This window comes from Anneissia japonica, unplaced genomic scaffold (genome assembly GCF_011630105.1).
Source record: "Anneissia japonica isolate Jap-2015-1 unplaced genomic scaffold, ASM1163010v1 scaffold287785_len535756_cov143, whole genome shotgun sequence".
Taxonomy (NCBI): domain Eukaryota; kingdom Metazoa; phylum Echinodermata; class Crinoidea; order Comatulida; family Comatulidae; genus Anneissia; species Anneissia japonica.
In genome coordinates this window covers 459,725-486,603 of record NW_022696924.1, presented here as the reverse complement: position 1 = coordinate 486,603, position 26,879 = coordinate 459,725, and the positions used below count along the sequence as shown (strand labels likewise).

General features: G+C 35.0%; 1 protein-coding gene across 1 annotated transcript in view; it reads left to right on the top strand.

Moving 5' to 3' along the window:
• The window catches only part of LOC117102183 (vacuolar protein sorting-associated protein 8 homolog), a 34,356-nt gene extending 8,081 nt beyond the window's left edge, over nt 1-26,275 (top strand). The window contains exons 3-7 of the mRNA XM_033242399.1: nt 12,949-13,042; nt 13,648-13,735; nt 14,752-14,876; nt 24,693-24,847; nt 26,197-26,275. Coding sequence (XP_033098290.1) covers nt 12,949-13,042; nt 13,648-13,735; nt 14,752-14,876; nt 24,693-24,847; nt 26,197-26,275 — 541 coding nt within the window. The remainder of the gene's footprint in view (nt 1-12,948; nt 13,043-13,647; nt 13,736-14,751; nt 14,877-24,692; nt 24,848-26,196) is intronic.
• The last annotated feature ends 604 nt before the right edge of the window (nt 26,276-26,879 follow it).

Below are 26,879 nucleotides of genomic sequence, written 5' to 3'. Positions count from 1 at the left end.
GGATGTACTGTGTCGGATGTACTGTGTCGGACGTACATCCAAAATGTACGTCCGACATCAAGTTTTCTTAATTAGTGTAATTAATTAAAAGTCACAATTGTAATATCTGTACTCAGAATACTCAGTTAGCTTTATAACATTAATTTCATAATTCTAATGAATATGCTTTTGTGTGGACATTAAAAAATGTATTTATTTTGTGTTGGACGTACAAAGTATTTAAAATTTTTAAAAAATCAATTAAAAAAATATTTTTAATTATTAAATTTTTTTTTTTTAAATTATATAATTTAAAAAACTGATTCTAATACATACTGTAGATAAAAAAAAATCAAGAAGTGTTATTTAAATGAGGGAAATTTGCTGTTTGACCTTTTATTACTATTCCAAAAAAATGAAAATTCTTTATTAATGCATTCAAATTTGATTATATTTCAAATCGGAAATATATTACATAATTATATATTTTTTTATGATGCTACACTTCATAACGTTATAAAAAATAATATTAATGAACATATTTGACGTGTTTCAAATTTTGACAAAATTGTTACTACAGTATTTTATGGAATTGCCCACTTGATGATTCGAGTCTAAATTTAGTTTTGTTACTCGTAATCTTTCTTCATAAGACATGTTTTGTAATGGGGGAGCTAATTTTAATGATCTTTTTTGAACCTTTTCAAGAGCTTGAACATCTTCCTTATTATGTGGTAACCATGCAGTAGCACAATATTCTAAAGTAGGTCTAATTAATGATTTATATATTATATGGATTCAGCATCTAAGTAGCTAAATGAACGTTTTATAAGACCAATCTTTCTTTTTGATCTTTTATAACATTAGCTACTTGATTACGAAATTTTAGGGATACATTTATTATTACTCCTAAATCATTTATATTGGAAACACTTTCAAGTTCTACTCTATCACTACCAATACACATGTAATATGTAACTCCTGTAGTTTTTCTTCCCATGTGTACAATTTAACATTTAGATAAATTAAAGGGTATTTGCCAATCAACAGACCATTTATACATCATCTCAATATCATGCTGGAAATGCTCTGCATCAATTTGATTGTTAACGACTCTATACATCTTAGTGCCATCAGCAAATATCTCAAAAAATGAGTTTACAACGGAAGGAAGGTCATTGATGAAGATTAAAAATAATAAACTACCAAGTACACTTCCCTGAGGTACCCCACTTGTAACTGGACTCCAGTCAGAAAAACTCTGTCCCATCCTAACTCTTTGTTTTCTGATTGACAAATACGTCTTTATCCATAAAAGCAAATGCCCACTTATTCCATATGATTCTAACTTTGTCAACAGTCTATCATGGGGGACACTATCAAAGGCTTTTTGAAAGTCCATATTTACAATCAATCGAGTTTCCTTCATCTAACAATTCGCGACCAATGGTCAATAACATGCAATAACTGAGTATTGCAAGAACGGCCTTTTCGAAATCCGTGCTGTTCAGGGCAAAACAGGAAGTTATCTTCCATATGAGAAGATATTGAATTTTTTATTAATTTTCCATTGTGTTACACCATGGTTACACAAGGTAGAAGTTAGGCTTTTGGACAATAGTTAAGTGGATCACTCCTGTTTTCTTTTTTAAAAATTGGAACTATATTAGCATTCCTCCAACTTTCATGGACTATTCATTGATAAGTAGTTTTTCAAACGCAACTGCTAATACAGGGCTAATTTCATGACTCAATTCCTTTAAGACTCTATTATGAATACCATCAGGCCCAGCTGATATTTAAGGCACTGAGGTACTCCTTAATTTCACTAAACTGTAAATGGCACCATTGAGATAAACTGACCATTACACCTCAACTCAAGACTAGGGATAGACATAGTATTTTTCCTGATAAAAACTGATGAGAATATTTATTAAATAAATTGGCTCTATCCTTATCTCCGGAGATTATATTTCCCTGTATATCTTTCAGGTTTGAAATCACACTATTATTTTGTTTTACTATTAATATATTTCCAAAAACTCCTTTGATTAATTTTAAATTCATTAATAAGTCTCTTCTCAAATAGTTTTTTTGCTTCTTTAACAACTTTGCTAGCCTCATTCCTTGCAGTTATATATTCTTTCCAACTCTCTTCAGTACGTTTCTTTTGATAGCGGTTCTATTTTTTATGTTTTTGTTTAATAATTCCCTTCACCCTCTTATTACACCATGGATTTTTCATTATTCTCTTATTTTGTCTTAGAGGAATATATTTATTTATATTTGTAATACTATTATCTTTTCCAACTGCTCACATATCTGCACTCCCGACATATTGTCACAATTTATTGAAGATATTGACATTTGAATGCTATTCCTCAACAGATCATAGTTTGCTTTATACAAGTTCCTTGTATAAACTATATCATTAGTTAGGTATATTCTTATCAAAATTAATAAATATTCTAAGGACACCATGATCACTTTTACCTAATGGATCAGTTACTTCAATACTTGCTATATCAGATTCTCTCTTAGATAGGACTAAATCTAGGCTCCTCATTTTCTCGAAAACGTGTAAAATCTCTTACATGCTGATACCAAAAAAGTTCCTCACTTATTAAATCTACAAAATTTGCAGTTTCATTTCCAGGGGCCTGCTTTGATCTCATAATGCCCCAATCTATGAATTTATAGTTAAAATCTCCTATTACAATCACATTCTCAACATTCATATTATTTGTTCTTAGTAACATTTCTTTAATATTTTCAAAGTATGTCTCAGGCTGGCTTGGACTTCTAGAAACGCACCCTACAAGTAAGTCAGAACAATTTTCAAACAATACTTTAATCCACAAATGATCTGCAAATTCTGGGATTTCAACCTTTGATACCGAGTAAGTTTCGCGAGAGTATGTGAGTAGTCCTCTATTTTCTGGATTGAGGAACATTTGGTAACCAGACAACTCAAATTCATTAACTGGTATTTCATATCTAAAGTTTTTTGGATATACTGTACAGTACTTCAGCCATGAGGATAAAATCAGCATTTTCCTGTCACACTCGGACTGAAAATTCTTGTCTCTTATTTAATAAACTATCACTGTTAGTATACAGCAACTTTATTTCATTTTTTTCTTCTATTTTAGTCTCTATCATGATAACAGTCATTATCACAATAATATATTGTCATTATTACTGTTATCATTGTTCGACGCTTCCCTAAATCTGAGTCTTCATTATTATCGAATGACCCATTATCATTATTACTGTTATTGTTCGACGCTTCACCTAAATCTGAGTCTTCATTATTATCGACCCATTATCAGCCAAGTTATTTTTTTTCTTGTTTGACGTTACTATTATGACAACTATGTTGTATATTTTCTGAATTCCGACCATTGTTAACACTAAGCAAATCATGATTAATTTCATCAATAACATATTGTGTACATTTAACTCTATCGTTATCTATTTTACCCGTATAGCACAAAAATGATGTCTTATTAAAATTATCTTTTTCATCTGTTAAATGAATTTTAAGTTCACTACTGTTTATAATATTTTTATTATTTCCATTAATAAAATCTAATCGTCCATAATGACCAAATTGTAAGTGTGCATGTTGATATTTAATTCTCTTATTAGCAACCTCTTCTTCTAAACACAAAATTAGATCGACAAAATCGATTCCATACTTCTCAACCCCATTCAAATTCAAATTTAGGTCACTCTTTACATCACAAATTTTTTAATGAAAACTTTGCTCTGTTCCTAACTCACAAATGGTCTCCTTTGCATTAACATTACAGTATAACAATTTTGATTAAATAAAAAATTATCACTTCTTAGTTTATTTTCTTTTCTTTGTTTATTTGTCACCTGTTTAGGCTTTGAGCCCTTGGTTGAATCGAAAGGATCTCTTTACTACCTGATAATTTCATTCAATAATTAGGTCACTTTCTCTATTTGTTTTCCTAGAGTCCAATTCGGCTTTAGCTTCCTTTATATCTATTCCTTTCTTCAACAGTTTTATCTCTACTCAAGCCCGTAGCCAGGATTTTGGTAGGGGGGTTCTTTTTGATACTGAAAGGGCACTTGCAAGCACCATTAGCTGGGGGCCAGGGGGCCCCCTGGGGGTCCAGGGCCATAACCCTGGTGGGGGTCTAAGCATTTACAGGTGTTATTTAATTGATTTGAGAGGCCATACATTAAACAAAATGTATATATTAAAGAGGTAATCTTTTGAGTTGGGAAAAGATAAAAAAAAACCAAAAAAAAAAAAACGACTACTTTAGTACTACAGTATTGGTAATTTAACAACAGTAGCATGATACAAACTCCAAAGAATCCAGTATGGTTTGTTCTTTATTTTTTATTTATATAGCACTTTGGAAGTTGTATCATACTATACTCACTTAAGACAATCAGTAACAAAAAGAACCGAGACAAATTTGTATGGTTGGTTGTAGTGTATTATAATCATATATATACAGTATATACACACACAGGTGAAACTATCCCCCGCCGGACACCATCCCGGTATTTCTGAGTCAAGGTTTCGGGGCCTAAATTTTTTATGTTACTAGGTAGGCCTAACAATTGGGTATTAGAGTAGGACTTTTATTTTAATGATGATAGGCTCTAGGCTAGGCCTAAAGTGTAGGCTAGCCAGCTTTGTTGAAAGGGCACTTCATGAAAAGGGGGGTTCGTTCGAACCCAACGAACCCCCTGGCTACGGGCTTGCTACTTACATCCTCAAGTTATTTATTCTTGCCTTTGCTAAGAAGATATCTCTGTCTTTTACACAGTCAAAGACAACCTTAATTGGTCTTCTTTTGTCAGTCTCTCTTTTCCCTATTCTGAAGTAAGTTTTGATATTACGGTTTTCAGCCTTAAATCCAATCTTTGAAAATATCTCTATAATATTTTTATAATCATCTTTCTCTCTGTTGTTGGGATCAGTACTATGAGACTCAACTACCTCATAAAGTATTACATTATATTTTCTTCTCTCCCTATCCTCATACTCTTTGAGCCTAGAATCAATCCGTTTATCTATTTCTTTACTAAGCTTGTCTATATTATGATCTTTCATTATTCTATCAATATCATCTCTGTTTCTTTTAACATCTGCTTCCATTTGCATTTGTTTTGTATGTATACTAGCTAGTGTACCCAGCACTGTACTAGCTGCCATGTTACAACCTTTACAGTACCAGTGGACATTAGCTACGCTACCATGTGTATTGATTAAATTATATGTGGCCTCGCTAATTTCTTGACATTCCTATGAAACCACATGTTGCAGAAGTTACACATTAAACCTGAGTCTTCCACTATCTTTTTACATGAGCCACACATAGAATCTGGCTCGTCTAACAATGTATTGAATAATCTAGTTTTAGGTCTAACATCTTCTGAACTGGAAGAGGTTTTCAAATTTTTTTCCTCTGGTGGAGGCCTAGCTTGAGCCTGTGCATCAAGTACTGAAGTTTTTTTTTTTTTCTTTAGTGGCATAATGATCCTAAACTCTGAATTTTTCACTCAATACAATTATTTACTTAAATTTAGCCTACATTCTTAATATTTACCAATCTCGACCCAAACCAAAGTATGGGTTATACTACCCCTGACTAGCACCTGTAGCGTTTCGGCCGTCTCGGACTAGAGCATATCCTAGCCTAGCCTAAAATTATAATTAACAGTAAAATAGTGAGTAGGCGAATACAAACAATCTAAAAGTCGATTGTTTGATATCTTTACTAGTAAACTAAAGATAATTAGGAATTGGATGGTTCGGAAAACCCGCGATTTTTAAAGATTTTATCTCACGATCTGCAGACGTTTTAGAAAGCACATCTATCCATCTCTAGCGCCCTCTTTTTTTTAAGTTATATAAGACAAAACAATATCCTTGTTACATCATACTTCAATTAAAGGACTAACAAATGATATCACATACATTTACCCTATTCAAATAATGGGTTGGTCTAAGAGGAAAATTTCCTGTAGGCCTACTTTACTATATTCTGCACATGTTTGCATTGTAATCGTCATCATTAAATGCCTCATCCTTTGTAATTAAAAGCTTAAAGTTAGTACACATAGAGTGTATTAACAGGAATTATACAAGCCTACTCTAGCTTGGCATAGTCTATGATTATAAAGCCTATACTATGGACAGAAGGCTTCAGACATTGATAGTTCATAAAGCTCTGAAAATTTTTTTTTTTCAGTATACTATATTTAAAATAGTTTCATTTAAAAAGAATTTCACAATAAAATATGATTTCATTCTTTTGTAATATTACGAGGAAAATACACTTACTAGACATGTGCAGGACACCTACAAATCAAAGCACATGAATAGCACTTGAAGAAACTTACATCCAATCAGATCTCCAGTCAGGGTTGCCAGATTAAAAGGCAGAATTGCAATGATGCTGATAGCATATGCTCATTTTTAAAGCATAAAAATAAAAGAAAAAAACAGAAACAAACAAACAAAAAAAAAAATATCGGATATTAGCATTTTGGCATGTTTTTAGAGGAATTAGGAGAAAAATACTTTTTTTTTTGTTTTGTTTTTTTTCTGGAAAATTTTAGCATAAATTGTTCCATTACAGCTAATAGTGTGGTCCCTAGTGTCATTTCGCGAGATAGGCTTGCCCAAAGCAATTTTATTGCATATTCCGGATATTTTGGGTATGCTGAATCCAAAAATGCAAGGGTCCATTTTTTCGATAACGTCTTGGCCGCCATATTGGAATTTCAAAATGGCTGCCATTTTAACAATAAAAATGACCATAACTCTACTATTAAAGCAGATATTGACATAATTTCAAGTGCTAACCCTATGTTTTCAATGTCAACCTATTTGATTTTAATATTGTCATAGACCATAGATGGTGGCCATTTTGAATTTCAAGATGGCCGACCGTTTTTCAACAAAATCTTCCTGGAAAACAGGTATTTCAATTATCATGGTTTTTATTATTTAAAACAATATAAATTACAGTGCATGCCTCAACCCTGTGCCTACATAGCCAATTACACACAGAAAACAGGTATTTCAATTATCATGGTTTTTAAAACAATATAAATTACAGTGCATGCCTCAACCCTGTGCCTACATAGCCAATTACACACAGAGCGTTTATGGGCGAATCCATTTTATGCTCAAGTGATATCTTTAAAATAAATAAATATGAATAAATTCAGGAAGAAATCACAAACCTTACAGAAAGGCTGTATATCAACGAATGAACTATAAAATATACACAAATACATATACATGTGACTTAAACTTGCCTGTACAGTATACCCGATAATACACGTAGGGCATGTATGGGCGATTCCATTTATCCTTGAGGGGTAAGTTTAAAATATATAAATAATATGCATGATGCTTAAGCTTTATAGAGCACACAATTAGGCATCCAGGATAAGTTTAAGCGCCACCAATGTAGAAACACTGTCTTTGTTACATCTGGTTACACACAGGCACCCTGTTAGGCAGTATGTTCCACCTAAGGATATACTTTATGTGGCTGCACTACTGATTCTTACTAGACTGGAGATCTTGTTTAGCTTTATACGATTATACGATCATGCTTTAGTTAACATGGACGTCCAATTGTCCGACAATGTTAAAGAACATGACCACGAAGAGGCAGACACACTGATTCCACTTCATGTTATAGACTGTCATACAACATGGAAAGAAATTACTGTCTATTCACCAGATACCGATGTGCTATTTTATTGATTGACCTAGTTGCAAATGAAAGAATAGGTGCATTCACTGTTCTCAAGTTTTTTAACCATAGCACGAACTTAAATATCAAAGTAATTGTTAGCATCATTAGCCAAGAAAAATGAAAAGGTCTTAATGGTATACACAACTTCTCTGGTGCTGACTGGGGTGGTAAATTTGTAGGTATCAGCAAGAAAAGGTTGATACAGACATATCTTAGAATACCTGATGATGAACCTGCAATAAAGTCTTTTTTTTTGCAAACTTGGAAACTGTGTAATAGAAAACAAACTGGTCGATGGAAACCTGCCCAGCAAAGTTAGATCAGTAAAAAAGTTTCTTTGCTCCCTGTATCTCAAATGTGCAAGTGATATCCTGCATACAAGATGGGAACGCTTCAGATTGAAGAACCAGGAAGGCAAAAAATTACCACCGACGAGAGCTGCACTACTGCCGCATATTTAAACAGTTAACTACATCTGTGCCCGTCACAGCTAAACAAGATCTCCAATCAAGAGAGAATCTTGGATGGGATAAAATTGGTGATTCATTCCAGCCACAACATCATTAAATCTTCCCGCACCAGAAGCAGTCTTGGAACTGGTTGAATGTGGGTGCAAAACAAATTGCACAAAAACTAGTTGTTCCTTCAAAAACAACAATGTCGTATGCACGCCTTTTTGTAAGTGCTATGACTGTGAAAACACTGTAGATTATAGTATTGTTGATGAAACAGACGAAAATGAGCTGGATGATACAAAAGACGTTGAATAGAAGTAAACAATGAGAATAATCTTCCTGAACTACTGTAATACCATTTCATTGGATTTTCCTTTATGTTATAGAATAATGATACTCGTTTACTACACTTCCAGTTAAACTCCCTCATCTCTTGTTTGTATTCTTTAATTGTCGCCGTTCTCTTTGCAGTGCGCATTGTGCAGCCGCATTAAGGTATATCCTGAGGTGGAACATACTGCCTAACAGGGTGCCTGTGTGTACCCAGATGTAACAAAGATGGTGTTTCTACATTGGTGGTGGTTAAACTCATCCTGGACACCTAATTGTGTGCTCTATAAGCTTTAGTATCATGCATATATTTATATATTTTAAACTTCTATAAGCTTTAGTATCATGCATATATTTATATATTTTAAACTTACCCCTCAAGAATGAATGGAGTCGCCCATACATTCCCTGCGTGTATTATTGTTTATACTGTACAGGCAAGTTTAAATCACATGTATATGTATTTGTGTACATTTTATTGTTCATTTGGTGATAGACAGCCTTTCTGTATGGTTTGTGATTTCTTCCTGAATTTATTTATATTGATTTATTTAAACATACCCCTTGAGCACAAAATGGATTCGCCCATAAACTACCTGTGTGTAATTGGCTATGTAGGCACAGGGTTGAGGCCTGCACTGTAATTTATATTGTAATTTATACCATGATAATTGAAATAACTGTTTTCCAGGAAGATTTTGTTGGAAACAGTCGGCCATCTTGAAATTCAAAATAGCCGCCATCTATGGTCTATGACAATATTAAAATCAAATAGGTTGACATTGAAAACATAGGGTTAACACTTGAAATTATGTCAATATCTGCTTTAATAATAGAGTTGTGGTCATTTTTATGGTTAAAATGGCAGCCATTTTGAAATTCCAATATGGCCGCCAATACGATATTGAAAAAAGTGGACCCTTGCATTTTTGGATTCAGCATACCCAAAATATTCAGAAAGTGCAATAAAATTGCTTTGGGCAAGCCTATCTCGCAAACCTGTTTTTTTGGACACTATAGGTTTCTCACTATAATAGAAATACATGTATTCCGGAAAATTTGAGACCAAAAGCAACTGGTTGGCACAAATATTCACAGAGTTACGGATTTTTCCAGATTTTTGCAAAATTTTACCAAATCTTTTTTGAAGTTAAATCAAATATATTTAATCTATTATAATCTATTAAATTATAAAATAATTTTTTTTTACAATTCAACAATAGCTATTGTTTGCCACCATTGAATAAGTGAAAACATTTGATGGCTTGGATAACAAGAAAATTATAAATTTTGGTAATAAATTTTTTTCTGATGATTTTTGGAAAAAAACTTGCATTACAACGAATAGAAATATAGGTCTTCCTGACATTTTGGTACCAAAATCAACTCTGTATGACCACCGGTAACTGAAATACAGAGTATTGTTATTTTTTCCCAAAAATGGATGATTTTGCCTAAAAGCGGCCATTTGGGACCCGGGGACTCAAATTCATGAATGCTACATGGCCAAAATGGATGACCAAGGGTATCAGGAACATGAAAAAATAGGTCTATATAAATCACAGAGTATGTTCACATAAACCATATTCAGCTGCTGGACTACAGTATTAGGTTTAACATTAAATTTCTTCATTCTACGGACAAAATACATTCTTTTGTTACATTTTGAGTTTGGTGTATTAGTGTTACAGTTCCAGTAGTGCCAAGATATTTGTGTTCACTAACAGTTTCTACTTATATTTTGATATGAGTTTGCATCAGAAAGTGATGTTTTGCCCTAATTATTGTGTTATCGTACTGAATACTTAGTGTGTTCCCAAAAACTTGCGAAAAAAATCGCAAGTACTGTAATTTGGGTGGGAATCGAAATAGCATTTGCAGTACACTCTGCTACTCGGGGATCTGATTCATCACTAATCACTAAGCGCAAGCTCGGTAGTCTAGTGGTTATGGCACCAGGCTAGTTACTTGCTCGAATCACTTGCGATTTTTTTTCACAAGTATTTGGGAACATACTGAGTATTCGGTATGATAACACATCAAGTAAGGAAAACATCACTCATATAATATTTTCCTGATGCAAACTCATATCGATAAAGCATGTGCAGTACCTGCTGCTACTTGGGGATTGGATTCAACACTAGTCACTAAACGCAAGCTTGGTAGTCTAGTAGTCGCAAGTCGAATGGCCGAGCGGTTAGCAGGGGCGCCGCAAGCTATAGCCATAATATCGGCGCTGGTTCGAACGGCACTCTCGTCTATGGTTCTGGTGGTAGAACAAGTCTTCTCGGATAAGGACTATAAACCGTAGGCCCAGTGTATACAATGGCTCGTGTGCACTATAAAGAACCCAGTACATCCTTCGAGACGAGTAGGGGGGATACCCCGGTGTACTGGAACAGACAGCCCCTGTGGTGGACGACGAGAGTTGCTGGTACTGGGTTACCGGGTAGCACAGACACGAAATGGCCCTTAGGGGCAAAGAAAGTCATTGATTGAGTTCCTAGTCCACATATCAAGCGCCCTGAGCATCTTACATTAGATGGATATGTGCGCTACATAAAACTACACTATTATTATTATTATTAGTGGTTCACAAGGCTATTTATCTGGAGGTTGTGGGTTCAATTCCCACCCAAATCATTTGCGATTTTTTTTTGCAGCATTTGGGAACGTATCGAGTATTTGCTACGATAACATCAAAACATCACTCATATAATTTCCATTTCTTTCAATGACTTGTGTCCTATCATGGAGAAAATCAGCTACCTACAAATTTATCACAAGAATAACATTCATAGATTTAAGTTTGTTAGTTAACACATGTGACTAGATTGTGTTGAACGCTGAAGAAAAATATAGAAAAGGTAGTGTAGCATGATGCTCAATTACCCTGCGAGTAAGTGAGTAGGCAAACTGATCTTGTTTAAGGGGTAATCCATAATTTTCAACATTTTCAAAAGAGTACAAATCATACTCTTTTCTGTAACCCCCTCACTCCCCCTGAAAGAGTATGCAAAAAAAATGTTGATTTGTGTCATTTTGAGATCAAAATTTTATCTTTTTCATAAAAGAGTACTTATGCCTACACTTTCAAACCTCCTGCCCCCCCCCCCACAAAGCGTATGTTTTGTAATCTTTTGAAAATGTTAATAATTATGGATGGCCCATAAAATGTCTTTAGTTTCAGAGGTTAACCTGGATTTAACCCTCTTTTTACACTTCATAGGAAAAGCTGTCAGCGCAATTGGTCTTAACATAGTAGGGTTAGTTTTTTTAGGAATGTGAATAAATTTTAATGACTATCAAGTGAGCATTGAAAGAAATATTTATAAATTGCACTAAGTTCTTTCTTAAAAACATATTAGGTTTAACATTTCTCAAGATACTTTCAACTTCATTTAAATCAATTAATATTCTATATCTATTTTTAACATCATTGCATAATAAATAAAATTTCATAGCATCTCCTGTTGCACTAAAATTTGAGATGATGATACTTGTGCATCGCTCCATCTCAGCTTAGAGACAGGCCATTGTAATACATAGGATTAGAACAATTTTAGACAAGTTCTTTGTATTATTATTACTATATCCTTGTATTCATATATACTGACTACATAGATTCCATGCATTTGACTGGTTAAAAGCCAAGCCATAGTTCCAGTCATGCCCTCTAATGACTACAATCTATGTACATTAGTGGTATGTAAATATTTACTGGGTTTTAATCGGGTCATAGTTCAAAATATAGCCCTTGGTGATCTGGAGGCTGTACTATGTCCGGAGACGATGCTTGAGCGTCATGCAATGTGCCCACTCTTGTTAGTAATAATTTTAACTTGGTTTAACATGTTATCATATCGAGTTGGAGTCGAGTAAAACTGAGACGGCCCGAGCAGAGTTTCAAGCAGGTAGGTAGGCATATTATCCAACAAATCTCATGATAGCATACACAGTTTCCTTCATTGTTATCGGTTCACAAACATGCCTAGTAGTAAGCCTAATCATTTAATATACAGTACTGCTGGCTAAACTGCATAGTTATTATGAATATTTCCTGGTATTTTTTTATTCTCCGATGTTCTATCCCTTCTTCATCTAGTAGGTCTACAATTATTTCTTCTTTGCCTCTCTGGGCCATTTGATATTATTTTTATATGAATAAAAGGAAAGTATAATGTTCTAGGACCTTTCTAATCCTAAGCATTACTGTACAATCACACGATGCACCTGCTGCGTCATCACAAATTTGTTTGAGAGTGTGACTATTTTAACAAATGCGCAAATGATTCGTATTTCAAAAATTGGAAATTTTGTACCTGATTATGCTAAATCAGTTCTCAAATTATATAAAATTGGTAAATCTCTTTAAACTGAAATGAAAGAGGACTATGTGAAGTACTATAATTTTACAGGAAAACCAAAAGTAATGTTCATTATGAGGCCCATGGTTCAGTCTTGCGTCATGTGATGCTTCGAGGAATGTCATCCCAAGTTGTGTCTGCAGCGGTAAGTTTTAGGTGAATGTTTATAAAACTACTATATGTGGGTAGGGTAATGCACTGAGACAGGTGATGAGTAAATCTAGTGGCATTACAAGGCTGCTCGTGTCATATATGAAGCTGTTTTTCTCAGCTGATGATATAGTGAATAATCATTTTTGTTTAGCTTTTCTAAGATTACAATTTCATATAAGCAACTATTTGAATACAAGCCCAAATCCATTTTTTTTCGCATACCTTTAGTTCTTCACTTTTGTCCGCTTTCACTATATACATGATTTGATGGAGTAAAGCATGATTTTTCAATTTTTAAAAATTGTAATCACGTTGTAGTCGTACACACTTATAAAATCAGTTATGCATTTTATCATCACATGCATATAACAATGATTTTTTTTTCAATTGTTTGGGAATTGTTTTTTTTTTTTATAAGAAAAATATAACATGTAAGATTTACTACTTTATAAAATTGGTCGTCTTTTTCTGATTAGATGCCATTTTATTGGTATGGGGCACCTCCCCTCCCCCCATTTTTAAGTATTAGGGCTTACCATGTAGTGTGCCATATTACTGTATATAATAACTTAAATATCTACATATTTCTGCTAATAGGATCGTGTAGATGCAGGAAAGCCAACTTCTATGGCTGTTTCTAAGTTCATCTCCATTGGTACTTCACATGGACTAATTCTTGTTTTTGGTGAGCAGTCATTTCTTTCAACCTTAATTATCTTTTGTAAAATGAAAACAAAATACTGTATAAGGGTTTAAAGGAAGTTGCTATATTCTTTGATTTAAACTAGCCACATTCACTCCAACTGTACGTATGCACGTACAGGTAGGTGTACAACTACAACTACAATTTTTACTATTGGCAATTTGAATAGCTTTTTTTATAACATAGTTTAACTACTGAATGTGTATGTTTGCTCTCAGATAAAATATAAAGTGTATTTTTCAGAAGTGCCTATTATGTTTTCTTAGAGATGAAATTCAGAGAAATTCAAAACAAGTGACATGCATTGCATTAAATTTAGCACATCTGTTATTGTCACTGCAACTTTTTTGTGCATAGTGAAAATAGCCTGTGCCAACAATTTGTTTTTGTTGATTTTTCTTTACTGTGAAGGTTATATTAAAACATCTTGTGTGAGTGTTGACAACACACTTATTCAAGGCAATGTCAGCTGATGTTCTTGCTGACACTGGTTTGGTCAATCACATGTTGTTATTCAGTGACATGTGCCCCCTATTGATAGTAGTTGAAAACCTCTGGGATGTCTCCTGGCCGGCCGTTGCACCCCCAGTAGATCATCATAATGTTTGGTAGCCACTTTCCTCATTGGTTTCTATTCATGTTTTTCATTTTTCATATAAACACTGCTTCTTGCCATGCTCTCTGACATTACCTTGAAAAAGTGTGTTGTCAACACACAAAACGCTGGGTTGTCGTTTTTAATATATCTTTCACAATAAAGAAAAATTAACAAAAATATTCTTTGGAAGGAGATGAATTTATTCAACTTAATCCTTAATTAGTTTTGGTATTTCTTTATTTCATATCATTTCTTTTTATTATTTCTCTTCTATTACTTTTATTTATTTCTAAAAAAATCTGCATGCAACTCTCTATTATTCCATATTCTCATTAAAACAAAATATGTCAATCAGTATTCTAATGAAACAGTTGCAATTCAAAATTCTGATGATTTTTAGATCCTAAGCAGGTGCTCAAGTGGTGTCTTGGAAGCAAGGCAGTTGGAGCACAGTATGGAGCTGTTACTGCCCTTAGTATTAATATGGATTGCTCTAGACTGTTGGCTGGCTTTGCCAAAGGACAGGTATGACATAATATTTCATTATCATGATAATCAACATCTTCATCTCATAAAAATCACCATCAACATCATGTCGTTGTCAGACCTGCCAACTCACCCGATCGTGTCGCGTGTCACCCGATATCTAAACAAATCTCCAGTTCTCCCGATCGAATGTAATTTTCACCCGATTTCACAGGTTCCCTCCGCAAAATACTCCTATTTATACATAAATGATTGATTAGATCGGTATTATTCAATGTATTTGCCGCGATAGACAAGCATCAATTTAATAAGTTGTTTTGCAGTAATTTTGTACCATGATTTTATACCACTATGATTTGTCTTGATGTGTCTTTTTTTAGTAAATTGCATCATATTTTGGTTAATTCAGGAAACCTCCAGATTTTTTGGTAAATCTCCAGTTTTTTTTTAAGATTTAAAAAAAAAATCTCCAGATTTTCATGGCCCAGGTGTTGGCAGGTCTGCGTTGTTGCAGTGTTTTGTAAAGGCCTCAGAACATACAAAATTACAGTACGTGTAGACCCAGAGATTACCTCGCCATCATAATTATGGTGATCCTCCTAATCACCATTGACATTGAAGACAAGTGAGTAAAGAAATAAAAAAAAAGTATTATGAGATATCCTTTTAAAATTTGTAAAACGTATCCTTCCAACTGTAGCTTGTTGGACATTGACATTTAGTGGGGCGGATATATGACATTTTTTGGTCAAGACGTGCACTTCTGGAAAGAAGCATGAAACATTGTCCTAGGTGGTTTTTTAGTATGCCAATTCCAAAAATTGCGGGAACCACGATGTCACTCCAACTGTTCCCACCGAAAATTAGAAAAATCAAAATGGCCGCCAAAAAACACAATTTTTGCAGTTTAAATGCTCTAAGTGTCCACATTACCATGATCTTGGTGTCAATACATACGGTATGTTCTTTGGTTCAAGGAATCCAGTAAAACATTATTAAAATACAATAACGTACATCTTTATCGTGAAAATGCAACTGAAATGAAACTACAATAATATCGTTATTGTAAAAATAAACTATACATGTATTTAAATTCCAAAATGGTCGACAAAACCAGGTTTTTGGTAATAAAATGGCTGTAAGTGCTCTGACCACCATAATCTTGGTTGTAATACCTATGCTTTCCGATCCTGGAATTCAGTAGACCACATATAAACTAGATTTGAACTCGTCACTGAGGACGAGTTAGGTGATCCGCCGTACTTTGACCCTCACGAAGCAAGCGCGTTTCTGATTGAAAAGTATTATATGCTAAAACATGCTCTATTTAAAGAGTAATTTTGAGCATTTTAAAAGAAATTTTAAAGGAAAAGAGTAATTTTGAGCATTTTAAGGACTTACGAATGTGTACACATACGTCTTAACATCCGTGCGCACGGTAGTATTAATACAATAGGCATTTTTCGTTTTGACTACGCGGCCAGTCTACTACGAACTGATAGAGCGTAACAGTCATCTGCGCATGCTCACAAACCTTGCTGGCTAAATCGGTGTTGTGATAGCTTCCGCGACAACCCCAATTTCTGAATTTGGCGTAGTGGCGACTACCCTAATATTGACCAATCAGATAACCGGATTCTTTGGCAAACTGCTGGTAATTTTTTTGTTGGCTGCAATTTTTATCGCATCCACGATCGGGCATTGTTCGTTCAATAATGAATTAATTATTAAAACAAGTGAGTAATTAAATGTTTTATGAAGGCCTATTTATACACATATAATAAATAAGGAATGAATAGTCACAACATAAAATTAGGTAAATCAGGGGATAGTTAAAAAAAGGGGCCTCCTAGGCTTAGGCCTAGGCTAGCCTAGCCTTGTCAGAGTGGATTTGGGGTAGGAGAAAACACATTATCTGGTACCGCTAGCTAGGGCATCTGCGACCATGATATCGTGAATCAAGCCTTGCTATATAAATACTTCTGTTTAAAATTGTTATGTACATTTATTTGTACATCATCGTTGCATTTGGCAAATTGCCTGACACCCCTCTTCTCCCGGTTCCCGACTCTTTGGACACCTAGGCTAGGCTATAGCGTAGGCCTAGATCCTAGCCAACAGCGAAACATCACTCAGTGTTTTCTGGAATCATTTTAGTTTGCATACAGTATTTGACTAAAGTATTTTTTCACATTTCTTTTTACAAATATAAAACAAGGAAACATTGTTCCCTGGTAATAAAACCATGGTCGACTAACTCCCCTCCGTAGGCCTCCGTACGTGTGCTGCGTCGCCGTAGTCGTTTAAAAAAAACGAAAACAGCTCTTAGTGTAGTTCGCGAACAGTGTCTCGGCGTTGCCGTCACGGTCCATTAGTTCGTAGTAGACTGGCCGCGTAGTCAAAACGAAAAATGCCTAGTGTCACAAACCCAACACATGTAACCGAAACGTGATTTCCAGCTTCAGTACGTGCTGTGTGCGAGGAAATGAGCGTACGGCTCGTCAATTTTGGAAAGTTTTGGAATATTCAAAATGACCTGAAACGTGCTTTAAATTATCTGAAAAGTGATATTAACAATTTAAAAATTTTTTTGTACGAATGCCTAAAACGACTTGCCTGACGACGGTAATGGCACATGAATTTAAACCTTGTCAAGTTTAATTTAAAACCCCCTGTTGGTTGGTAATGCCACATGAATTTTGCCTTTACAGTATACGAACTATCGGTCTGATAGTGTCGAAATACAGTCTGCCGCCCTCTATTTTCAATGTGTTTACATCTTTTAAGAAAGAAAGATGAGAAGGCTCCAAAAAAGCATTCTTTTTGACCATGATGACGTCATCAAAATAAAAAATAAAGGGACACGTCTGAAAGAGAATTGATTTAGCTATAACATACAAACAGGTGGGAGACAATCAATCAAGATAAACGAGTACGTTCAAACGAGTATAAAAAGTAATAACGTCATAAATAAAAATTCAATTTTTTCTTAATTCAAATGGCAATATGATGACGTCACAATGTCCGATCAGCCAATATGATCTATAAAATCGTATNNNNTACAACTCATGTGCTTTCAGAATATGTAATAAAAATTGGGGGTCACCTTTCATCCTATGGAGCTATAACTGATTAAAAATATTCATGGTTTTATGCATATATAAAAGTTGACGCACGCGTACGCGCATGTTAAGTCGCGCAAACGGAAAATTAAGGTACCTGACATTCAACGTTGACCTGAAGATTATGCTCACTTAATATGATTCAGAAATGACGAATGGTTAAGATGATATGGGCTCATCAACGTTTTGAGGAAAGAAAGATGTGGGGGTCAGAAAAAACAATTTTTTTGACCATGATGACGTCATCAAAATCTAAAAAGAAGTCAAATATATGAAAGAGAATTGTCTCAGCTATAACATACTGAAAGTTGGAAGACGATCGATCCAAGGATAAGCGAGATACGCTGAAATGCGTATTTTCAAAAATGACGTCATAACTATAAATCACTTTCTTTGAATTCAGATGCCAATATGATGACGTCACAATGTCCGATCAGCCATTATGATCTATAAAATCATATTTACAAAGCTTACCATGACTATTCCAGACCAAGCCAAATGTTCGCTGACAGCGATTGTGCGTAACTCGTGGCAATTTTTGAGATATCGTGCGAACAGAAAAGGGGAGAAAGAAAGAAGAATAAAGAAGTTGAAGATGATGATCCTGACAATAACAAGAGGTGATCCGTTAACGTTAGCGGATCACCAAATACTCTTAACATTTTATGTTAAAAATACAGTATAAATTGAAAATGAAAAATGGCCTCTGAAAACGGGGGCTCTAGGTTTACCGATTGTCTTTATCTTGAACAACAGCTGTTTTATATTGCATATTCCGGTGACACTAAACCTGAGGCCGAGGTGGGTGTGAACTCTCAAGCAAGTGGCCGTTCCCAAACTTTCCACCTATACTTTGTAGAAGAAATTACACCACCGCTGCCACAAGCTAAAGTGTAGCACCACAAACTAAACTAAATGTGACAAATACAGATGGATACAAATTTGTTCCTTAATCCTAACTCTCGTTTGAGTACATTTATTTGAGGAACTGATACTAAACATGCGAGGCTGAGGTAGGTGTGAACTCATAAGCATGAAGCCGTCGGCACTGCACAAAGGACTTTGAATCTGGTATGAAGAGATGCACACTGCCTTCAGTGTTTTGTAGCTACTAGTATCTGCATAAAGTCTTCGCTGCGAGGTTTATCCACCAATTGTTTTTGATTTCTCATAGTTTACACCAAAAGTTGCTGTAGGTAATATGAAAGGTTATTTTATTTCATAGGCTGTGTAAGATGTATCTCTTATTGGCGGATATCCTTTTCCCATGCACATCTTAGAACTCCTTGTCATTTTGTTCAAACCAGTCTTTGATTTTCCTTGTGGAGAACCCTTGGGATTCTTCTAAGGTCTGGCGGATAGCAGTTTTCAGGTGTGACAAAACAATTCTGATGCAGTGTAACTTGCATCCTAAAGCTTTGATTAAAGTTTTCACCTGGATGTCAGCTTTCATTGCAACTGATTGGAAGTTGCCAACCTGAAACTTTCAGTGTTTCGAGGATGTTGACCTTGCCATCTGTGGGGGTGTTCTGTACGAGGCTGATCAGATCAGTGTAAAACTTGCCCTTAGCATCAGCTTGAACGGTTGGGGAATAAATGCTGACAAAAGTAACATGATGCTTGCTTTGAAGTGAGGCACGTGAAGATGATGCGATCGGAGTGACCAGTTGTTGTATCATTGATTTTTAGGCAATTGAGTTTCTCATCCTAAAAGCACTCACAAGGCATTTTAGCTGTCTTTAACTTGAATGACCAGTTGAGAGTGTAGCCAGCTCTAAGTTCTTAAATGCTGCCTTCCTTCGCTAAGAGCGGCAATGTCAATATGAAATTGTGACCCAGTTCATGTACTAAAAAAAAAACCAAACTAGATTTGAACTCGTCACTGAGGACGAGTTAGATGATCCGCCGTACTTTGACCCTCACGAAGCACGCACGGTTCTGATTGAAAGTATTATATGCTAAAACATGCTCTATTTAAAGAGTAATTTTGAGCATTTTTTTAAAATGAATTTTTAAGGAAAAGAGTAATTTTGAGCATTTTAAGGATTTACGAATGTGTACACATACGTCTTAACGTCCGTGCGCACGGTAGTATTAATACAGTGTCAGAAACCCAACACATGTAACCGAAACGTAATTTCCAGCTTCAGTACGTGCTGTGGGCGTGGAAATGAGACGGCTCGTCAATTTTGGAAAGTTTTGGAATATTCAAAATGACCTGAAACGTGCTTTAAATTATCTGAAAAGTGATATTAACAATTTTAAAATTTTAACGCACAAGTACGAATACCTTATACGACGTGCCTGACGACTGTAATGGCACATGAATTTAAACCTTGTCAAGTATAATTTAAAACCCCCTGTTGGTTGGTAATGCCACACAAATTTTGCCTTTACAGTATACGAACTATGGGTCTGATAGTGTCGAAATACAGTCTGCCGCCCTCTATTTTCAATGTGTTTACATCTTTTAAGAAAGAAAGATGAGAAGGCTCCAAAAAAGCATTCTTTTTTACCATGATGACGTCATCAAAATAAAAAATAAAGGGACACGTCTGAAAGAGAATTGATTTAGCTATAACATACTCACAGGTGGGAGACAATCAATCAAGATAAGCGAGTACGTTCAAACGAGTATAAAAAGTAATAACGTCATAAATAAAAATTCAATTTTTTCTTAATTTAAATGGCAATAGGATGACGTCACAATGTCCGATCAGCCAATATGATCTATAAAATCGTATCTACAACTCATGTGCTTTCAGAATATGTAATAAAAATTGGGGGGTCACCTTTCATCCTATGGAGCTATGATGACGTCATCAAAATGTAAAAAGAAGTCAAATATATGAAAGACAATTGTCTCAGCTATAACATACTCAAAGTTGGACGACGATCGATCAAGGATAAGCGAGATACGCTGAAATGCGTATTTTAAAAAATGACGTCATAGCTATAATTCACTTTCTTTGAATTCAGATGCCAATATTATGACGTCACAATGTCCGATCAGCCATTATGATCTATAAAATCATATTTACAACTTATGTGCTTTCAGAATATGTAATAAAAATTGGGGGTCACCTTTCAACCTAAAGAGCTATAACTGATTAAAAATAGGTCTGATTTTAGCATATTTTCACTGTATATCGGCACAAATCCGTGCAGATACCAATATTTGATGCGCACGTACGGCATTGCTATTGGCCAAAAGATGACCGAAAAGAATGGAAGTTTGTGAAAACAATGTCAGGAACCAAAACTATGTGAAAAAACATAGTGTCTAGCTTCCGTACGTGCTGCGCGCGTAAAAATGCGCGCGCGTAGTGAAAAATTTAAAAAGAAATTGAAATGCTCAAAATGGCCTATAACGTGCTCTAATTTAGTTAAAAAGTGATTTCAAGCATTTTGAAATTTTACGCACGCGTGCGCTCGCGTTATGAAGCGCACGCGTACAATTAGGGTACAGTACATTTAACATTAATCCGAAGTTAATGCTCACTTAATACGATTTCGAAATGGCAATTGGTTAGGCTGATATGATCGATTATGTAAAAACGCAAAATTGCGCGTAGATGACGTCACGCATGACTGAGCGCATTGAAAAGCTTACCATGACTATTCCAGACCAAGCCAAATGTTCGCTGACAGCGATTGTTCGTAACTCGTGGCATTTTTTGAGATATCGTGCGAACAGAAAAGGGGAGAAAGAAAGAAGAATAAAAAAAAAAAGAAGATGATGATGATGATCCTGACAATAACAAGAGGTGATCCGCTAGTGTAGCGGATCACCAAAAAAAAACAATATCTAATACATCAAGCATAGTTATAGCTATTCCAGCATGCAAGCTTTAGCTTTTGTACTCCATTTGAGGCATGCGTCTGCCTTTCTGTAAGTGCTCGATGACCTGTTGGCTGCAGTCAGCAACTGGAAGGAATGGAAAAGAGCTTTGGTAAGGCCTTCGTTTCTACGCCTTGCATTATGTGGCCGTTTGCTGTTTTATGGGTTTTCCCATTTGCCTTTTAAAATTTATATATATATATATATATATATATATATATATATAGTATAGTGTAGTAGTATATATAATATATATAGTATATATAGTATATATCACAGTCATTTTAATACTAAATATGTGATTTTTGGTGGCCATTTTGAATATTTATTTTGCATTTTCACATTAAAGATGTATGCTATGGTGTTTTACATACATTCTATTTGAGTCCTTGAAATAAAGAGCATAGGTATTAATACCAAGGTAATATGTACACTAAAAGCCTTCAAACTGCCAAAATTGTGTTTTTTGGCGGCCATTTTGATTTTTCCATTTTTTGGGGGGAAGGGGTTGAGAGACATCATGGTTCACCCAATTTTTGAAATTAGCATACTCAAAAACCCCCTAGAACAAAAGTTTCATGCTTATTTCCAGAAGTGCACGCCCAAGTCACATATTTGCCCCACTAATTAGTAAAAGGAGAAAAAAATATTTAGAATATGCAGCAGAAAATGGATTAAAACCACAAAAGTACTAAAGATCTCTTGATAATCAATACAAGTATCATACGGCTGTTCCCCCCCCCCCGAAAATCGAACATATTTTACATGCTAAATTGATCTGTTTTCCATTAATTGTTAGTTATTAAAACTTCAATCATTTTAAGCTGTTGCCGCTTTACCCAACATCGCTGTAAAAGTCAACAAGTGACTCATACATTTGGCAATGCAGAAATTTAACAAATGACTCATGTTTACATTGCATAACGGTACTTTGTGTAGTTTATTTTACATGTGACTCAACTCACATTCCTCACTATTGTTCAGACATGTGGTAAAGTCAACAAGCGACTAATGTTTAATCACTGTTTCAGGTTTTGTTTTTTTTTAAATACAGTAAATTAAATTGTATTGTAAGATACGTACAGTAATTGTAAAATAAATGTCTTAAGGACTTTAGGTACAGGGAATAACCAGTCATATAAAACAAATATTCCAGTTTTATCTTCATTTCGATGTCAAACTATCTACAGAGCATCGCCTGCTCTACTCGCGTTACAGCAAGAAGCAAGCACGTGCATGAGTAGTGGGCGGCGGCGTGGTATACACATCTGGTTTACTTACAAGTAATGCACGTGTTGCAACATATATATAATAGACTTTCACCTAGTAGGTATTGGTTTGGTCTTTGGGATTTTCCAACCGAAATTGTCATAATAAAACGTGTTCGCTTGATGGCCATGCAAAAATCCGTTATTAATTGTTAGTACAGTACTGTACAGTATGATTAAGCTATAATTTAAGTATTGACTGACTCCTCTTTATACTGTATTTTAAAAAATGGCATGGAAGCAGTTAACAAAACATTTAAATATACTGTGCTGTAATAATTGAAGAATTAATGTAATGATGTATTGCTGCTCTGAAGAATACTGCTTTTAGTGTAAGTTTATAGCCTAGGCCTTTCTTCTACAGTACTAGGCCAAATGTGCAGTCAACATCTTGCGTGTACCTTCAGTGCGTGTTAATTTGTTCCGGTCTCGTAAGGCCTAACTCAGAATAAAATTCGACTTTGCTTGAACTGTATCTCAGTGGCACTTTAGATTTTAAATTTTCATGTTTAAATTCAAAATAAGGCTCCTGAACATTCAAAACGTTGGAACATCCATACCCTGTTGTGGTAAGTTAACAGCTCTCAGCACACCCCCACCCACTAGCCACAACTTTGATGCTTCACGTTGAAGGGCCTGGCAATTAATTTTGCACTGCAGGGCCCGTTCTCACCTACTGTAGCTATGCCACTACTCTGGGGTAGGATTCGACTCGCAACAGTGAAGTGTTTCGGTCTTGGATCGTTTAACGTTCTGGTACGACACTTTTTTTATGAAGCTTAAACATTACGATTAAAAAAAAATTGTGAGTAAATGCTTTAGTGAAACTGTCCTATGAGTTTTTTGCATTTCTTAGCTTGTATTGCCTGCTGTAATGCTAATAAGTACAACCAATGACTGAACCATGTCCTAAAGACATAAGATCATAGATATTCGATTTTTTGGTGCATTACATCTATCAAAAATACAAACCTTAAGCAATTAAAACAGAGTTGGCTACTGCATCATTGATGATGTTACCATTTTCATTGTTGTTGTAGTCTTCCTAGTCATTGTCATCGCTGCTGCCATCGTCAACAACAAGAGGATCACATTAGTCATTATCAAACAATGTTGTATTGCTCATTTTAATTTTAATAAAGACCTTCTTGAATAGAAGGACCCACATGTTTGCAAAAAAATGTTTGAAATCCCCCTAAATTCACCGAATTGTTTGAACCTAATGCCAAAATAACACCAAATGCAACTATGCACTAGGCATATGTATGCGCTTAAGCATTAGCGGACTAAGTAGTATATGACATTGCATTGCTTCCTGGTGCCTCATTGAACTGAATGATGTCCATTGACAATAATAATTATTTTAATAATAACTGTAATAATGACAATAATAATAGTTATTTATAATAGATTTTAATACTGTAACAGCAAAAGTTTCCTTGATCCAATTTTAATGTTTCTATGTTCTTTTTAATGTTCTTTTAGTGTCTTAATTTTATTGTATATTGTTTCCATGTCCCTTAATAGTAGTAAAATAAGTAGTTTTTACATATACTTTGTGTATCATTGTATAACAAAATTAACAACACTGAATTTTGAACCACTCATTTGATTTGAACTTAAGATGACTATGTGGGACTTGACCACTGGTAAACTGTTGCGTACCATCACTGATGCCCATCCTGCTGGCTCAGCTGTCCTTCACATCAAGTTCACTGATGACCCCACACTCGCCATCTGCAGTGATAGTGGTGGATCTGTGTTCGAACTTAGCTTCAAGTAAGTTTACAGATTGTAGTATATTCCCAATTTGTTTTGCTCTATGAAATGTCTCAATTCCTGGATCATGGGTGCAATAATGCTGAACACAAATAAATAATATAAATCCTCCTAATCACCAAGTAGGTAATGGATATGCTGCAAATCCATACCAGCAAACAGAAATTGTGATCTTTTCCTCACAACACACTTTAGTTTTGAATGTGTAAGTAGCATCCTCAAGTTCAGTTTCATTCCGTTGCGATGTTGAGTACACAAACATGCAGTCACACAAAATTAAACTACATGTTGCGATTAGAGAAAAATTCTGAAAAACTATGTCATGGAATATAGCCAGTATAGACCGGTTGGATTTGGAGGAAGGTGTCACATTTTTGCAGAATTTACCAGACCAACTTTTTCTAATGTATTTTTTCACGTAGATTACGAATCTGATTGTTGATCGGTCCGTGGAGGGGGATTTTTCGAGATATGTGGGGTCAAAAGTCAAATCTGGCATATTTAAGGAAAGGGATCACAAAAGTGAATTAGTGTACCAAAATAATATTTTCTAATGTAATTTAGGTCATAGATTTCAAAAATGACAGTAAATTGGACAGCTATGGAGTCATTCAAAAGTTATTGGTGTCAAAGGTCAAATAAGACATAATCTGGGAAAGGGTGTTGCCTGTGTGATAAATGTGGGGCATAGAATGGGAATCTGATTGTTGATTGGTCAAGGGAGGGGTATATTTCGAGATATGAGGGGTCAAAGGTCAAATTCGGCATATTTAAGAAAGGGGTCCTAAAAGTACAAGTTTACGAAAATAATGTTTTCAATGTAATTTAGGTTATATATTTGAGAAAAAATGACAGTTGGACAGGTGTGGGGTTCGTTTCAAAGTTATTGGGGTCAAACTTCAAATAAAATATAATCTGGGAAGTGGTATTACAGGTGTGTGTGATAAATACCAAAATAGTGTTTTACAATGTAATTTTGATCGTAGATGTTTAAAACTTTAATGTGAAGTACCTTAAAATTCATCCTCACTCTCCGACATTTCATCCTCTATGTCTACTTCTAATGATTTGTCGTCAATTTCACTTTCACTGTCACTGGAACCTTCTTGTTTCAGTAAGTAATTCGATCAGATCATCTGACATCACAACATTTGTCCAAAGAATTTCGCTGTCAGCGGTCCACCCATGATTCTGTGGATTAGGAGCATCAATTATGAGGACACACGATTGCCTCCATAAACGGCAGACATAATTGGCTCTTTGTATGTGTAGATACAGGCATTCTTTACAGGGTGGTAAGAAGGAAAGGTCTACAAATTAACACTTTTTTTATATTTTTCCCAAAACAGATGTTGCTTTGCAGCTTGTACGTTTTTTATTTTCTTAAGTCCATACAGCTTGCACACAAGCTCTTCTAAGTTGTTGTAAAGTCCATCGGTTGCAATCCAACTTTTTCCAAGTGCTACGAATGTGTTATTAAATCTTGGAAAGTTCTTCAGCACTTTCCAACACGCCATTTTCCCTTTCCTGGAAAATGTCGACACATATTCATTACCTGTAAAAGAATGTAGACCGAGGAGAGCTTCTTAAATTTCTTTGGACGTGTCGCTTTCTTTGAGATCATAGATTTTCCTGCTGTTTCCATGCCCATTGTCAACCATAATCTGGTCACATTCAGCAAAGAGTGCCAATAGAATAACTATTATATCAGTATCACCTGAAGGGGATCGTACGATAATTGTTCCTGGGTTGATTGCAATTGCATGCTTAATGTGCAATGCAATTATCGTGTCTGCTTCTTCCTGATCAGATGCCAGCTCATCCACACAGCATACGTTCTCGTTGGACAACTTAAAACATTCATTTTTCTTTGAAAAATAAATGCAATTCCCTTTGGGAATAATATCCTTATGTTCCTTCCATACATCCAGTATGGGATCAGTCATACGATCTTTGTTTGACCCATTTATCAAGAAGCTTGAAAAATTCCTTGGTATTTTAGTGTTTTACCGAATTTATGAAAAAAGGAGCA